The following is a 19012-nucleotide window of genomic DNA, read 5'->3' as shown; positions in this document are numbered from 1 at the left end:
TGCCTGTTCTGCCGTGTGACATTTCTTAAATAGCTAAGAGATGGGGCCACCCATCAATGTCACCTGGTGGCACCGACCCCTTGTGACATCATCAGAGTACAAATTTACAAAGTAAGCTACTAAATATTAATTTATTGTCCAATTACCAAGCCTTGTTTTAGCTTTCTCTGCAAGGTTGAGCATTTCATTGGCAGAGTTGAGGGAGTTTAATTCCGTTTTAACATACATAAAGCTATCAACAGGTCTAAAAAATGGCACCAATGAGAATGTGCGACTATCCACGCAGTAATGTGCACATTAAATTAACATTTCTGCATACACACTTACGCGCTTATATGCTTGGTAAAAATGTAGTGCTTCTGGGAATGTGATGTCTCCCAAAATGCAGTGCTCAGAGCGTTTGTGAACAGCAGTTTTCAGCTCTTTCCACAGATTCTCGATTGGATTCAGGTCTGGACTTTGACTTGGCCATTCTAACACCTGGATACGTTTATTTGTGAACCCCATTCCTTTGTAGATTTTGCTGTATGTTTGGGATCATTGTCCTGTTGGAAGATAAATCTCCGTCCCAGTTTCAGGTCTTTTGCAGACTCCAACAGGTTTTCATCCAGAATGGTCCTGTATTTGGCTGCATCCATCTTCCCCTCAATTTTAACCATCTTCCCTGTCCCTGCTGAAGAAAAGCAGGCCCAAACCATGATGCTGCCACCACCATGTTTGACAGTGGGGATGGTGTGTTGAGGGTGATGAGCTGTGTTGCTTTAACGCCAAACATATCGTTTTACATTTTGGGCAAAAAGTTTGATTTTGGTTTCATCTGACCAGAGCAAATTCTTCCACATGTTTGGTGTGTCTCCCAGGTGGCTTGTGGCAAACTTTAGACAAGACTTTTTATGGATATCTTTGAGAAATGGCTTTCTTCTTGCCACTCTTCCATAAAGGCCAGATTTGTGCAGTGTACGACTGATTGTTGTCCTATGGACAGACTCTCCCACCTCAGCTGTAGTTCTCTGCAGTTCATCCAGAGTGATCATGGGCCTCTTGGCTGCATCTCTGATCAGTCTTCTCCTTGTCTGAGCTGAAAGTTGAGAGACGGCCAGGTCTTGGTAGATTTGCAGTGGTCTGATACTCCTTCCATTTCAAAATGATCGCTTGCACAGTGCTCCTTGGGATGTTTAAAGCTTGGGAAATCTTTTTGTATCAAAATCCGGCTTTAAACTAAAGGGGCCGAATAATTTTGCATGCACCACTTTTCAGTTTTTTATTCGCTAAAAAAGTTTAAATTATCCAATAGATTTCGTTCCACTTCACAATTGTGTCCCACTTGGCGATTCTTCACAAAAAAATTTAAATGTTATATCTTTATGTTTGAAGCCTGAAATGTGGCAAAAGGTTGAAAAGTTCAAGGGGGCCAAATACTTTCGCAAGGCACTGTACGACTGAGATCAGACTCTGGTTTTAGACCTGAGACTGAATGATCTATTAAAAGTAGATCTTCTAACAGGCTAGGACCCTTATGCCTTGAGCTCTTAACCTGGCTGAAGGAGGTGGCAGAATCTTTCAGAACACTCGTGGTGCTGTGGCTAAGCCGAATGGCAGGGCCACAACTGAAAAAAGAATTTTATATTTGAAACCGCAGAGATTTCTGGTAACTTTGGCACATGGAGATATGCAACTCCCCTCCTTGCAGGATGGACACAGCCGATCAAATTATGAAAGGATCGGATGTTTAATGTGCCAATTCAGATCTTCGAGATCTAGAATGGGTCTTACCTCTTTGTTTAGTTCTGGAACCTTAAAATGTTTAAGCCAAAACCCCCTGTTCTACTAAGGGAACCTCTGATATCACCGACTGGGATAACAGCTGATCCAGAGCCAGAAAGAGAGAGACTTCTTTTTTTTCTCTGCATCCTTAGGAACATTCTCTGAGGAGACGGAAACTCTTGCATAAAGAATGCCGCATCAGTAGCCCAAGGACCCCACAGGCATTACCTAAACAGGGGCAAGACCCCCGGACCCTCAGATCAAAGTCGACTGGAGCCATCCAGGCTCCTGGAACTCTAGTCGTAACCTAGAGAAAAAATTGCAGCAATCCTTCTACTCTTGAAATTGTTCCTGCCAGACTTTGAGAATTGCAGGACCTTTCCCCTCACCCAAACGAGTGGGGGTGATTCTTCATGAGAAGGCTTTAGCATTCTGCTTTATGGGCTTTCTGCCCCCAAGATCCTGGTGCTGCCCTTGGGGATCTGACAATTGAGACCGTCGAGACTGCCTAAAGGCAGATGCCCCAGGCATAGGAGAGGCAGAACAATTAAAGAAGAAATGTTTGAACCTCCTTTTACTGGTAAAGAGAGCTTTACCCTTTTGGATGTACTTATCCACTCTAAATAGCCATACCCCAGGAAAGGACACAAACTGGCTAAGAGTTTTCACATGGTGCTTCGGCTGATCAATATTTCAGCCACGGAACTCTGCGAGAATGCACTAGTCCAAGTATAAGCCATAAGGCTTAAATAATAGAGTCTTTCATAGTATCTGTGAGACACAGTGTGTCAGATACATCTGCCCATTGCCGGGCCTGCTGATCAGGCAGAATTTCAGGTATCTCACAAACTGTTCCTTAACCCTTAGAAGTCCACATTTTTCAACGAATTAGCGTGACTTAAAATGTGCTCCACCAAAATAGTGGAGCAGACTTTAAAGGGTTAATGGACTGAGATACACCAATTGCAGCAAGAACTGCAAAAGATATCTTGTCTTTAAAAGTCCCAACCTTAATTTGCTGGACCCTTTAACATCGGTGCATCATCCACTGGACATGCGAGACTCTGCTCACTGAGGTGATTGTAGCATCAATAGATGTAACCCCCCATTTCTTCATAGAAATGTTCCCATTCAGAATACATAAGCTATGCATGAATAGGAAAAAAACATTCCCAGGTGGGGGAGGTTCACAATGAACCTTAGAGGTAGATACCTCAAGAGCCCATGCTGCAGGCAACAAAAGGGTTAAGTAAGGGAGTAGACAAACAACTGACTTGTGAGGCTACTCCCTCCCTGTTAGGATCCTCCGAAGAGGAAAAATAAGTATCTTCTGATATTTGCGAAGATCTACCTGATTCCCAGCCTCCTGCACCTTTAATGGTAGAAGAAAAAAAACAGTTTGTATGATATATACAGAGACTGAAGTGTTCTACCCTTGACAGCTCATCTGACTAGCCATATACCTCTCAGGGGTGTATGACATTCTTTTGGAAAGGGTTTTCAGCTTGTTGTATACCACTGACCCCTTAGAACGCTTAGAGGAGTTCCTGGTCCCTTTGCCACTCATAGCTTACAGCACAAAGCAGAGGCACTACCAGCAAAAGAATGCAAATTTGCTAGGCTATAGTACAGTACAATAACTGCTATTAATCCTAGCCTTTTAAAGTACAATGTTGTCAAAGGGAAATGCCTGTGTCACCCAACCTGACCAGCCAACTTCTCTGCTCTGTCCCCTCCACCGCCAGGCAGCAGCTTCTCTCCCAATGCTTTAAAACACTTCCTGCACGTGTGGCCGGTGTCCAGTGCCATTAGCCACACCCCCCTTCCTTTTTCAAAAAGCAGCTGATTTTCTCGCGCGGCATCCTGCAGCATGGCGGGGGGTAAATCCTCCACTCTTTTGAGCGGCCGCGGCCTGCTCTCAAGAAAAATGTTTTTGCTTTTTTTTTTAAAGAGCAAGACAGCTGGTCTGGCATGCAAATAAGAAAAAAAACGCCAATCTGGGGGCACAGGAAGAGATCAGACCCCCCTTTTTCTTACCAGAGGGTCTGAGCCAGCTGAAGGAGAGGAGAGTGAAGGCTTCTGTTTCCAGCATCAGAATGGTGAGTGCTCAATACAGCCCCCAGTGGTGACACAGACATGACAACACAATACACAGAAGGAGAAATTCCTGAGAAAATCTCCCCTACCTTATCCTCGCAGCAGGGTTTTATCAGAGATAAAAAAACAATCTTCACCCTTCACAGTACGCTCAGAGACCTTAAAGGAAACCTTCAGGAACCGGGGAACTCTCAGGTTAACCCACAATCCTGGACCTGCAACAGGACCCTGCCAGTAAAACTTTATGGCCTCACTACCAAAAAAGTACTGGATTCCAGGGCCCAGCTCTCAAACAGAAGCATTCCCAAGCAAAACCTTGTTTCTTCGGATTACATCAGAACGGATCCGGTCACCATGGCTGGCTCTCAAAGGATTACTGCCCATGGAGCTCCGCACAGCACATCTTTACGCGTGCCCAACACCTTACACACTGGCGGAAAAAATGAGGACTCCCAGTAATGGGAGGGGTTATATGGGGGAAGTACACACCTTAAGAGGCATGCCAGTGTCTAGCACCTTAGGGTCTGATATAACCCACATAGTAATTACTATGGCTCTGTGTCCCCTGATGTAAGAAAAGAAAAATAGTTCTCCAAAAACGAGGGGTGGTTTTTACTTTAGGATCAAGTTGTAAAAGTGGGTGGAACTCCGCTTTAAAGAGAAATTGGTCTGGAATTTGTAATGTTATTGTGGAGTGGTCTATGCTCAAGATGTCTCATTGTGTGAATCAGCTAAGACATTGTGGGGTTGATTTACTCAAACTGGAGATTGTAAAATCTAGTGCAGTTATGCATAGTAATCAGTCAGCGTCCAGTTTTTTTGTGAAAGCTTAATTGAAATAGCTGAAGTTAGAAGCTGATTGCCCACCATGCATAGCTGCACCACATTTTGCACTCTGTAATTTTAGTAAACCATCCCCTGTGAGCCTCAGCATATTAGCCCATTTCATGTTCAGCATGGCTGACCCTTTCTTGCAATGTCCTGTAACTCCTCTTTGATTTGGTGCATAAAAAAAAACCTAACCTTATGAAGACAGCCCAATAAGGAGACAGACATGTATTTAAGAATCGTATCCAATATGGGCTGACCAGATGTGTAGGGGTCAGCTACAGGATCTATGCGTTTCCTGGTGTCATCTAGGGAAGTATTGTTTTCTGTCACCTGTGCACTGTGTGGATGCTGCTGTTGTCCTCTGTGCTGGGCTTTGATTTTGCTGGGCTACAGTCAGTTGACAATTGAGAACTACATCTTTTGTGGTGGTGGTCTACTGCCCTTCTTTCCCTTCTAATTTTCCCACAATGACTGTCTAGTACAAGGGATTGAAAAAAGTGAAGTTAGAATTTGCTACAGACCCCTACTATTGTAGGAGAGCCTTGGAGAAGCGCTAGACGGAGAGCTCCAACAATGTGCAACAGCTGCTGGTCATGCCCCCAGTAAAATCCTTTTTAAATACAACTTGACTAGTAAAATCTGTGCCACTCTAACAAATGAACCTGCCATACTAACTAGTCATACCTGAATATCTTAGAAGTGGTTTGAGCATAGTGTCTGTGGGGCGGGGGGGGGGGGGGGGGGTCACCTCCTTCCAGGCTAAGACTCATTTACCCTTGTGACCCCTGCACTACCAGATATGCATGAACTGTATATTCAATGCCTATGTATTGACAGTTGCTCAGATTTACAGAAGAAGAAGAATCATACTTCTCTATGCAACACAGGGGTCTTAACTTGATTGAGGACCCATGATGGATCTAAAAATGATTATTTTGCATTTTCAGATGGTTGGATATGTTATTCTACATTATTTAACGATTAACACTCTCAAAACACTGGTAGACTGTCAATTGGGGTCCCAGAAAATCTTTCCCAAGTTGCCCTACTGTGAATGGTTTAGCATCTCTAGTTTAGAGGACATATGAGCGAATGGACCCTGGTATGAACTGTACTTATATTCACATACTTAGCTGAAACACTATCCTAGCAAAGTTCAAGTTATTTAGGATAAGTATATTTAACTAATGGTATAATAAAAAAATAAAAAAACACATTCACCCCTTTCCAAGTCTCATCTTCTCATGTTTAGTCCCAGCATGGGCTAAGATATGTTATCTATCTTCTGTCACATTCCATTTTCACATGCATTTATGCACATTCTTTTTGCAGTCTGGCTTATTAAGAAATATATGATGGGCGAGGCAAACCCATGGGACAGAAGATAATTTCTCTTTGTCAGCCAAGAAGACAATGTGCAGTGAATTAAGATTCTCTGTATGGGATCATAAAATCCTCTTTGCCTGAAAAAAGTTCTGGTCTCTTTTCAGTTCAGGGCACTACATAAACACCAAGTATCAGCCATGGAGCTGGTTCCAAAGAAGAAACATTGATGTATGTTATCTCAACTCTTTTTAACCAGGGAAAGGTATTTCTGGAATTATTTGCACATCTTTGATGTTGAAAAGCCCACTGCTAGCACAAACTTTCACACTTTATATATAGATGAAAAGTCAGAAGTCCCTAGACATAAAAGGACTCTTGATTTTTGAAGCATTTACACCAGAGTCCTTTCTTCAGCTTTAAATAAAATCTGTGTATGTTTCTCAGGTTAAATGACAATAGATAAATGGATAAAATTGTTCCAGCTATTAACAGGGTTAGGTATATTTTTTTTCTACTATGGTTACAACGCAGAATATATGTATTCTAAATTGAAATCCATACCTATAAACTGTACAGCAACAGTATTTTTATGTTACTTCCATCATCTTTACTTTCATTGCATTTAGCTTTACTAGGCCAACCAAGACTCAGTAGAAAAGGGCTTGGCAGTAGGGGAGGAGCTTCATGAAGGCACAGTTCTAGCACATGTGCAGGTAACTATTAATGTATTTATCCTTTTCTACTCTGTCCTCCTCCCCTAGCAATCTCTATGTCTTACCTTGCTGCCCCAAAACTTTTCCCTAGTCTACCCACCCAGGCCACACAGACTCCACCTAAACTCTTAAGAGCAATACTTATGTGTGAGCTTAATGGTGCCCATTTATTTCAATGACCTGTCCAGCTGGGTGGGATTTTGAAGGCAGCAAGGCAGAGGAGAAATCGCTGCTCCAGGTGAGCTGAGGAGATCCTACAGCAGGTAACCCCACATGTGCTGGCCTGGTCCACCACCACAACAAAGAAACTTGGAATAGGCAGCCGCACACCCCAACAGGATACCAATAAAAACTGCTTTATTGTAATGTAGACAGATGCAGTCACAGGAATGAATGGAAGGATAACATGTTTCACACATCTTGTGCTTAGTCATAACCTAACCTTGTGCTTATGACTAAGCACAATATGTGTGAAACATGTTATCCTTCCATTCATTCCTGTGACTGCATCTGTCTACATTACAATAAAGCAGTTTTTATTGGTATCCCGTTCTCATTATCCATGTACTATATTAACCACTTCAGCCAAGAAAGGATTTACCCCCTTCCTTACCAAGCCATCTTTTGTGATACGGCACTGTGTTGCTCTAACTGACAAATGCCTGGTCATGCGACATTGTACCCAAACAAATGTATGTCCCTTTTTTCCCCACAAATAGAGATTTCTTTTGGTGGTATTTGATCACCTCTGCAGTTTTTACTTTTTGTGCTTTAAACAAAAGAAGAGTAACAATTTTGAAAAAAAAAACAATATTTTTTTATTTTTGCTATAATAAATATTCCAAATTAAAATAGCATCAGTTTAAGCCAATATATATTCTACATATTTTTGGTAAAAAAAATTGCAATAAGCATATATTGATTAGTTTGCGCAAAAGTTATATTGTCTACAATATAGTGTAGTGATATATTATATATATAGTGGTGGTTAGATGATTAATTTGTTATTATAAGTACTCTTCCGCAGCAACCCAATTCTTCCAGAGAGATGCACTTTATTGACTTCCAATACAGAACAAAGTCTTGCAACAGATGACCCAATCCAACAGAGTAAATCTTATCAATATAGTAAATATTCAGATCCCCATGTTTCCTCAGACCTTGGTGCCTTCACCACCACAAACAAAACTGACTGCCATGTTATATATCCTAAGCATTGAATGGCTGAGCAACTTGATTGGCCCTTTCCATTAAATGCTTTGATCTCCTTGTGTTTTTTTTCATAGTGACAAAAGATTACTCCTAGCCGTGAACAGCTGTAGTCATAAACTGCCCTAATTTGCATTCTTGCATATAAACATAAACAAGTTCCCTTCAATATGCGTAATTAGATTAACAGATCCCACCTTAACAACCTTTTGGTGTATAGAATAAGGCCTATAGCCCAATCTAAATTCTTGCATATTAATACCAACAGGTTTCCTTCAATGTGTGTAATTAGATTAACAGAAACCACCTTAATCTTTTGGTCAACAAGTCCCCTTTGATATGTGTAATTGAGTTGGCTCGGACAAGTCATTCAACAAGTCAGTCCACTGAAATCTGGCCTGGTCAATCTTGCATGTGTCCATCTAACACCATATATATAAAATACATGGACATACACACACATATATGATACTTATCATATAAATATATACCCATATATACACACAAACACATATATATATATATATATATATATACACACACATCCATATCAACATATAATACACATATATTACAACATATAGGGGATAGATTTATGGCATTTTTATTATTATTTTTGTACTAGTAATGGCAATCTGTGATTTTTATTAGGACTGCAACATTGTGGCGGACAGATCGGATACTTTTGTCACATTTTTGGGACCATTGACATTTATACAGTGATCAGTGCTATAAAAAATGCATGGATTACTGTATAAATGTCACTGGCAGGGAAGGGGTTAATGTTAGGGGGCGATCACGGGGTTAAATGTGTTCCCTCGTGGTGTGTTCCAACTGTAGGGGGATGGGACTGACTTGGGGAGAAGACTGATCATTATTCCTATACTAGGAACACACAATCTGTCTCCTCTCCTCTTTACACACACAAATCCCTGTTCTCACTCTGTGAGGAGCATTTGTGGGTGGGTGCCCGGCAGACATTAAGGGCGCTGGGCACATGCGTCGGCTCCTTAGGGACACGGCAGGCTCCTATACTCCTTAAAGCCACTGCCGCACAGCTACGGCGATTTGTGCAGGAGTGCCATTCTATGGCCGTCAATTGACGGCAGGCAGTCGGCAAGCAGTTAAAGGTGTTGTAAAGTTGTTTTTTTTTGATCTTCCTCTTCTGGGGTCCCTCAGTGGTGCTCCTGGCTCCTTCTCTTCTTGAGTGCCCCCATGGAGAGCTGCATTCCATTGGGGCATTCATGCAGGTATGCTCCAGAGTCCTGCTGCTGCGTCCATTGATACAGACAGCAGAACATGGGCCCTGCCCCCCGGCTCCCATGTCACTGGATTTGATTAACAGTAGCAGGTTCAGGTAAGTAAAAGGGGGCTCTGGGGGGGGTTTTGCACTTCAGAAGGGTTTTCACCTTAGAATGCATTAAGGTGAAAAACCTCAAGGGTTTACAACCCCTTTAGGTTGCTGGAGGGGACAGAACCTGCTGAACATTCTTAAGTTAATGTCCTGTCTGCCTGCTGTCACCTTTGTGGGGCAGAAAGGCTCTTATGTGTGCCCTCTTGATTCTGGTTTAATTTTTTAATTTTTTGTGATAAAGAATTTCACTTTCCTTACTGTAAGTTTAGAACCCCCCCCCCCCCCCCCCCCATCCCATAAAATCCCATAAGGCATATAATGTTTTGAATATAATGAAAACATTTTTGATGTTAAAGAGGAACTGCAGTCTGCTCAGAAAATTTGTAACAGAAACATCTTTGCCATTCTGAAGCTTCCTTCCAACCAAATTATTTTATATATACTGTGATTCTGTACTTGCCAAATATGCTGCAGAAATCTTCATTCACTGAGTCTGGCTGCAACCATTTTAACTGTGGGCAGCTGAAGCTGCTGCCTGTTCACTTCCTGGATTTACACAGACACACAGAGACACACCTCCAGCTCTGCAGCTCTCATTGGCCCTCTTATGACTCATCCCCCCACCCTCCCTGGCAAAAGCTCACGAAAGTGAGAGAGGTGTGCATGATGTCATAAGCCTAGGCTTTTTACCAGACAAGAAACAGGAAGTGGGCTGTATAAAGTGTTTATTGGCAGAAAAAAAATGTCTTACTATCCAGTTAAACATCAAGGGCAGAAGATTTACTAGATGGAAAGTTGAAAGGATGACTGAAGTTCCGCTTTAAGTTGAAAATTTGCTTTGATTTTCATTGTCTGTACCATACGAATAAGCTTCAGGCCAGAGCGTCCAATTATTTTTGCAGTTATATTCATGGAGTTTCTAAAGGGAGGTTTCCCACAGAAAGCATACACTTAAATAGCTCAGTACAATGTAAATATTGAACGTTTGTGCTGAGTATGAGAAAAGTGATTGTTTTTATTTCAATGGTGTTTTCCCTTTAAAGCACATATATAGTCATTACTAGAAAATTCTTTCCATTAGCCAATTTCCCGAGTCCCAGGCAGCTTTGCAAGTAATAAATTTCAGTTATGAAAACTTGGAAATTGTGTGTCACTCCCAATATGTAAAACTTGCACACAGGTTACTGTGGAAATGGAAGAAGCATGCAAATGATTTTCCTGCTAGGTACCTTAAAAACATCCTGCTATGTCATCAATGTATGACACTGTTAAGGAATCTGTGTCTTTGGACGCTGATTGAAAATGCATCTTTATGTGACATTTTTTTTGCCAGCAGTATGTGTAAAATTTGCATTAAGTCTCCTACCTAGGCCATTTGGAATATGAGCTATGTTTATTACTGGGAATATCTGATATAGGACAAAGATAAAGACAAATGAACACTGCCAATTGTTTGTAGCAGGGTTGGAAGATTATCTGTGAATTCACAGAAATGTAAAAAAATCAAAAGGCAGGGGGTCTTGGAGTCCCTAATTTCAGCAAATTTCCCTGCTGACCTCTCTATATGCTTCCCGACAGGCTCCTCTGTGGATAGATCTGGAAGCTTTCTGTTGCTCCCCAGTTGCTGTTTGTTCACTCCTTGACTCCCACCTATATCTCAACCCACTTCTATGAGCCCTCTTATGAGCTATACCCTTGCTATTTGGGACTCCACCAAATACTTTAGAAAATTGCTTTCGCCACATTTACTTCTCTCACCCTTCCTTGTTAGCCCAATTTTTCCTACTGGACTGGAGTTTCCAGAAGCCTTCCATTGGAAACACCTTCACGAGTTTCTTTGCAACCATTCTTTCTCAATGGCCGTAACATTTATAATTGGGCAGAAATTAGGGAAAAATATCAGGTCCCATCTGCAGAAATATTTAGATTCTTACAAAATCTTCTTAAAACACTGGCTCTCCACCATATTCACAAACACCTTACAAGTCAGCTTTCATTATTTGAACATATATGCCACCATGCAGATTTCTATTCTCTACTCTCAACTGAATACTTCCAACCACCACACCGATCAGGCTTATGTTTCCAAGTGGGAGACAGACCTCCGATGCACCAGAGAGAGCAGATTGGTTTTAAATCTGGGCCACAATAGCCTCTTGCTCAATTAATGTGAATACTGCGGAGTCTGCATAGAAAAAAGTTACCAGATGGTACCTGGTCCCACCACGTATAGCCCACTTTCAGCCTTCCCATAATGCACTGTTCTTTCATGGCTGCCCAATGCCAGATGTTTTACACACCTGGTGGTCAGGTTCCATGCTCACACAGATTTGGACCAAGGTTTTTAAGCTCATTCATTCTTTGTTTGATCGTGCCCTCCCCAGAGATCCTTGGTATGTATTACACCTTAAACCCCCTGATTTGAGTAAAGCTCAATTCAAATTGGTGACCTATATTTTGTTAGCAGCAAAACAAACCATTGCCAAAGCCTGGAAGAAACAATTTGTTTCTTTTGAGGAAGTTCATCAGCGGATCTTTGTTAAATGTCCTACTGGACACGCAAAATAAATTCTCCCGAATATGGACCCCGTAGATACAAAACGCTCATCTGACATTGTCCATGGAGAGCTATAACTTATTCTAGTAGTCCACAATTAGGTGCTGGCTTTGGGCATCCCCGACGCTCACTCCCATTCTCCTTATCCTACCTCTCTCTCCCATCCTACTACTGTGGACATCCTTCCTCTTTCCTTCCTTATTTCCTTGTTGCAAATTTTGTTGTTGATTCAGACTTGATGTCTGAACCTGCTTATTGTTTCACAGCCTGTAGAAATATTACTGATCCCCACCATCGATATCTACAGGCTACAAGTTTTGTTTATTATTAAGGAATATATACTGTTGGATGTTTTTACATTCTCAGCAGCTGCATTCTAGCCGTCTATCTTCTTGACAATTTCAAAACGTTCTCATATACTATGTTTTGTAGCTTTACATTTTTTCAATATAAATCTATTAAAAGTCAAATGTCAAACATCCACTCCCCTCCATACCTTATAGTCATAAACTTTTATGCTTATAAGAGCTTAGTATGCTGGTGTTAAGATTCAATAATATGATTCCAACCACAGTCCGATATCTCTCATTTTCATTTATGAAAATAAATCACAAAATTATTGCTTAAAAAGGTGGACAATTAACACACACATTCAAAGGATGCTCATCTCCTAAATTGTCAATGCACAACCATCCAGCTACTACTACCATTTTCTACTTAGGTCATCTTTGTCAGAAAGAGAATTCAGAAAATGCATAAGTACAGTTTTGTTAATTGGTAAAAAATGCATTCATAACTGACAATACCAGCTCAGTGTCAATTCATCAAAAACTTCTGACAAAGAAAATGTAACATACATAATGGTGCATCCTTCTCAAGTTTAGCTGGTTTGGTTATATTGCTACTTTTAAATAAATCTGTAGTAACACTTTTCCTAATTAGCCCTAGTCCCCCATCTAGCCCTCATCTCTTGGCCCCTCCATCAAAAATTACATTAAATTATAGACCCCAGAATTAAACTTAGGCTGGCCATACAATATACAATTTTCCTTTAGATTTACCAGAACCATAAATTATTAGGTCAAACCTAAACCCTTTCATTTGATTGCAATCAGGCAGGCATACAGTGTCCATGGTAAATCTAAAGGAATATGAACAAGAAAACTGTATAACGTATGGCAAGCCTTACCCTCTGCCTTGTTTGTCACATGTATGCCAACTTCAGACACAGCCCACTAATCTCCACAGGGAGTGATGATGAATAGGAATGACAGTAGAGAAAAAAAGTGGAAAGGTTAGGGTAAACAAAGAAGCTACTCTGAGCAGACCATGACAGCTTGCCTTCAGTCTTCAAAAAATCATATACCTTCTTAATTATGAGGTATAGGTGAAGTGACCTGGAGACAGTGTTAAAAGTTAAACCTATCTTTAAGGCTGGGTTCACACATGTGCGGTGCGAATTGAAGCTCAGGTTCCCCTGCAAAGCGAAAACTCAGTTGTTCAGCGTTCCATGTCAGTTTTTGATCAGTATCAGTTCAGGATAGCTTCAGTATCAGCTCAGGATTGCATCAGTATTTTATCCTGTTCACAACGGAACACATCTGCGAATCAGATGCGTGCCCATAGAAGATAATGGGCCTGAATTTGCACCTGAGCTGGACCGCACTGCCTAGAAAACACACACGTTTTTTGTGCAATGCGGAGTGCGAGTGCACCGCTGATATGTGAACCAGCCTCATTAAAATTAATGTATTTTGAAATGTCCTGCAGCGTAAGCCGTGTCTAATTTGCATAGGTATGAACGGGGCCTAAAAAAAGTGGTCTTCATTTTTTAGCTCGATAGGAAGCTGAACATTTTAGGTTTCAATACATAGAGGTGCCAGGGGGGTCCCCTTAAAAGATGGTCTTGTGTATATTTAACCTTTAATAAAATTATCTGAGTGTTGGCTCCTTGAAAGACCTTTACTCAACTGATCTGAAATGGGACTAAGAAGATATTTGGTCATAGGTATGTATAGGCATAAGTAAAGACTGCACCACTGAAGTTGATCAGGTAAGGTGGCTGGGTTTTAAAGTTTATGACATGTTTCACATAATTCATTCCCTTTACGGGACTATAGTTCAAAACACAACTTGTGTGAACTTAACTTATGTACAAACTACCCAAGGCTCTTGTACCAGTAATGAGTAAATAGTAACCTGAACAAACACATTGTGAAGTTTTATATTCTATGGAGACCAGACTATTTATAAATATTTACCAAGGTCTCTAATAAGAGACAGTGCTTCCCATGAGATAAAAGCTCCACCACCATCATCCATGGCTCCTTGCCCAACATCCCAGCTGTCCAGATGGCCACTGATAATCACGACCTGAGACAAAAATTAAATACAATGCATAAGAAGAAATGTTACATGTCACACTTTTTTGCATATTTTGTCACCAGATCAATTCGTGAGAAAACATGTGTTTTGAAGGAAAATAAATTAATATGATTTTCACATAAACATGGATTTAATTCATGGATAGCTGTAATTGTTAGCGACATTACACTATATGGTAGAAGGTTCCTGGCAGTGGATGTTTGGAGCGGTTTTATGGTGGGATGACATGTTTATTCTGGAATGGCAATGGATTCAGAGGCAGCCGGAAACTCTGTCTCTGGGTGGGTGTAATGCTTAATAAGCCTGTTAAAGCCATTTGGGCAGAACTTTCACCAAGTTGCTTCATGAGATCATAAAATTAGCAGAGATCTTGTTTCATAGTTTCAGAGAAGGAACTATTTTAAGATATGCTGTTAGAGAGGATAATAAGTACGTGTTTGATTAAAGAAATCCTTTTTTTTCTACCAGGAGATCGTAGCAGAAATGGCGAAGAGCTTACTTTTCTAGACTTATGGGAATATATCAATGTGAACTACACAGCTATTATAATAGTTTGATATTAGAAAATCTGATTCATGCTGTTTTGAATCTGTTAAATCTTAACTCCACTTTTGTTGAGAAACAATCTATGTACATTTCAAGGATTTTAACAAACATTTGTTGCAGATGATTATTAATATTATTATACAGGTTTTATATAGCGCCAACAGTTTGTGCAGCACTTTACAACACAAGGGCGGACATTACAGCTACATTACAATTTAGTACAAAAGCAATCAGAGGGCCCTGCTTGTTAGAGCTTTTGATACAAAAGGTAATACCGGTAGCTGTGGGAGATGAGCTGATGGAGGAAGTAAAACCGTGTTAGTTAGAAGCAGGATAGGCTTCTTTGAAGAGAAGGGTTTTCAGGGATCGCCTAAAGATGGATAGATTAGGGGACAGTCGGGCAGATTGGGGTAGGGAGTTCCAAAGGATGGGAGAAGCTCTGGAGAAATCCTGGAGGTGAGCATGGGAGGAGGTGACAAAGGAGCTATAGAGCAGGAGGTCTTGGGATGACTGAAGAGAGCGTCCTGGTTGGTATTTTGGGACTAGGTTAGCGATGTAGCTGGGGGCAGAGTTGTGGATGGCTTTGTAAACTATTGTTAGTACTTTGAATTTTATTTATTGGGTGAGTGGAAGCCAGTGGAGGGATTGGCAGAGAGGGATGGAGGACACTGAATGGCTGTTAAGGTGTACGAGTCTGGCAGAGGCATTCATTACGGACTGAAGGGGGGATAGTCTATGTAAAGGTAATCCAATGAGGAGAGAGTTGTAGTAGTCGAGGCGAGAGATGACCAGGGAGTGAATAAGAAGCTTGGTGGTGTCATTAGTTAAAAAGGGGCATATTCTGGAAATGTTGCAGAGGCTAAGGCGGCATGATTTGGACAGGGATTGTATGTGGGCCTGAAAGGACAGTTCAGAGTCTTAAGTTACCCCTAGCACCCTGGCATGCGGGGACGGACTGATAGATGTGCCATTAATCTTGACAGAGAAGTCAGGGGAAGGGGCATGCCGGGGAGGAAATATTAAGAGCCCAGTTTTAGATAGATTAAGTGGTTTGACATCCAGGCTGATATGTCTGTTAGTAGATCAGTGATGCGTGAGGAGATTGATGGGGTGAGCTGAGGGGCAGAGAGATAGATTTGGGTGTCATCGGCATATAAATGGTAGTGAAAGCCATGGGAGGTTATCAGCTGACCCAGGGAGGACATGTAGATTGAGAATAGTAGAGGTCCAAGGACAGAACCTTGGGGGACCCCAACGGAAAGGGGAGTTGGAGAAGAGGAAGTGGGAGTTGTAGGTGACACTGAAGGTGCAATGAGATAGGCAAGATTAGAACCAACGGAGAGTGCAACCTTGGAGACCAAGCAAATTGAGTTTTTTGAGGAGGGGGAGGTTGACTGTATCAAAGGCAGCAAAAAGGCCCAAGAGTAAGAGTATGGAATAATGACCATTGGTTTTGGATGTTACTAAGTCGTTTGTGAGTTTTAGGAGGACAGTTTCAGTGGAGTGCTGTGGACAAAATCCAGACTGAAGGGGATCAAGAAGGTTATTCTCAATGAGGTGGTCACTCAGTCGGTTGTAGACTAAATGTTCAATGAGTTTGGAGGCAAAAGGGAGTAAAGAGATGGATCTTAAGTTGTTAAGATTGGTGGGGTCTGAGGCCTTAGTTTGCAGATTCCTACCTTTTGTTATTCTGAAGAAATCACTGTTTGTTCCTCTGTGCCCCTATGCTAAGTGAGTCCAATGGGAGTGCTTTGATAGTTATCAATCAGCTGTGCACCTGTAGGGCTCTAATGAGGAAAGCTGTTGGGTCTGCATCCCTTTAGCTAGTGGTTTCCTATTGAAAGTATCTCACCATAAATTACATTTTTGTTGCAAGGGATGACTGAAATCTGACTTGTATCTTAGGGCAGACCTCTAGGAAAATTGGTGAGCCAATCACACAAGCAGGAAATAATGTTTCTGGGGGTGTTCTGTACACATTCTGTGTACAGAACACCTCCAGGTAGCCATATTGTATTGCATTTTCAGAAGTCGCAATTGTATACACTATATTATTTTTTCACTATATTATCTTTTCTATTTGCCATTTTAAAGGCATTACCCTTTAAAGCACCAGATATTTTGAAATATGTATGCAAATGTTCTCGTCTCTGCAAAGAAAAAAATAGATTTTAAATACTTGATTTGTGTTGAATATGTATGTAATCATTTCTAAAAATAAAAGTTTTGGGTGAAAAAGGTAAAATTAGAACACCTGTCAAGTTTTGTTATTGTGTCCCTGTTGGTTAGATATCCCCTCACTTCTGGTTCTGGTGACAACTTATGTATCAGGTGTGATAAGGAGTCACCAGGATAAGAAATGCTGGGAAATGTTCCTAAGAGAAAAAGAAATTGCACAAAAAAATTTAAATGTCAAATATCTGTATTACATTAATTCCAGAGCTATTGATTTTCCAGGCTTAATAATAACCTGTGGATGAATGAAATGTAATTTGTACAGATTAGACAACACATCTCAATAGGTGGTTGCTGCAGCTTGTAACATCCATTCAGATTTCTTCTGCACAAAATACTGCTATAGAGATGATCACAATACTTAATTTGCTTCATTTTCTATAACGAGCCACATTGTGGAGTTTGCACAAGTCATTTTTTTAACATAATCTAAAAGTCGTTTATGCATCTAAAATCAAGGCTATCTAGATAAAAATGATCTAACAAAATATTTTCAATCAGGATATGATAGCTTTCCTTATTTGTCAGTCAGTTCTTTGTTTTGTTAATGTCTCCTACTATGCAATATATAGTAATTGCTTCCAACCTAAAGAGTGAAGATGCTTTTTCTATATCTCCAATTGTATTGTATATACAGGTTAGATTCACAAAGTCTGAAAAGTGAAGCGTTCTATGCAAAAATCACATTTTACACAGATTTGCATAACATTGATTTCATTTATCATTAAAATACAAGCCTGTGGGGGACTTGGCTAGTCGTGGACCAGAATGGCGGTGTGAGAGAGGAGCTCTGGTACATAGGCACACACAGTGGCACTAAACAGCTTACTAGGAGACATTTAAAACACCCTATCTGGTCGAACTACACCCAGACACCCCTATGGCGCTGCCGAGGAAAAGAAAGGAGCACAGGAAGCCACAGAAACTGACAACTTCGCAAAGCGGCAGCAAGGAGGTAGGCAAGACGGTGCCGGCTCATCCTCTACCCCAGCCTGCAGCAATCACTCCCTGTCGCCCAAGTCAGCCTCTAGCAGTAAAAATAGCGGCTCCCCCGGGACCCCCAGATCCTACCCTAATACACCTCAGCCAGTCCTGCTAAGGCTAAATTCAGGATGGATGGCTCTGGATGCAGCCCAATGGCTGAGCCGGGCATAGATTCTGGGGAGGATACCAGGGAGCTCCCTGACAGGTGTGAAGAGTTCCCCACCATGAATCAGCCTGTTATAGACACTGTGTTAAAAGACATGTAGTCTCTGCACAGTACACTTCAAGCTGACATGATGTCATGTATGCAAAAGTTTCACAAAGACATACAGGTGGTTGAAAATAGAGTAGACCACATTGAAACTAAAATGGGGGAGTTTTCATGCACAATAAATTATCTGATTGACGCCCATGATGGAAAAGAGGATGAGATGGAGTAGATAAAATCAAAAATGGAAGATATGGAGGACAGAAGTAGGAGGAATATGAAAATCAGAGTTATCCCTGAATCCATTCAGCAGGGAGACCTGCGACAATATGCTACAACCCTTTTCAAAGAAATCTTCCCAGAGTTAACTGAGCTTGATGTCACCATAGATAGAATACATTGCCTGCCCAAACGAGCCTACCTACCCGACCACACACCAAGAAATGTTATTTTACGCCTACATTGTTACCATGCTAAAGAAAAATTGAAGGCCGCAATGCGTGCCCGAGACAACATACCACCTCAACAACAAAATCTATAGTTCTATGCAGATTTATCCCAATATACTCTCCAGAAAAGGAAAAGCTTCATCACCATCACAAAGGCACTTCGGAACCACAAACTAAGCTACAGGTGGGGGTACTTACAAAACTCACCATCACCAAAGATGGGAAAACTTACATAGAAGACTCTTTGGAAAAAGGACTTTCCTTACTAAAAGAATGGCATATCATTCCCAAACCTGTCAGCAACCAAAACCACCCTAGAAATGTCCAAACAATGGATCCAGAATTGGTCACTGC

The 19012-nt window shown here is 41.2% G+C and overlaps 1 protein-coding gene across 2 annotated transcripts in view; it reads right to left on the bottom strand.

The window, feature by feature from the left end:
* Positions 1-19012, bottom strand: part of CPQ (carboxypeptidase Q) — a 696853-nt gene that overhangs the window by 195972 nt on the left and 481869 nt on the right. For both annotated transcript variants that reach the window (XM_077493073.1, XM_077493074.1), the window contains exon 5: positions 14113-14224. In XM_077493073.1, the coding sequence (XP_077349199.1) occupies positions 14113-14224 (112 nt within the window). The remainder of the gene's footprint in view (positions 1-14112; positions 14225-19012) is intronic.

The sequence above is a fragment of the Lithobates pipiens genome, unplaced genomic scaffold, assembly GCF_037356315.1.
Source record: "Lithobates pipiens isolate NorthernLeopardFrog02 unplaced genomic scaffold, aLitPip1_a1.2 Scaffold_19, whole genome shotgun sequence".
Classification (NCBI taxonomy): Eukaryota; Metazoa; Chordata; class Amphibia; order Anura; family Ranidae; genus Lithobates; species Lithobates pipiens.
The sequence above is the reverse complement of the archived record's forward strand: the minus strand, read 5'-3'. Positions and strand labels throughout refer to the sequence as shown.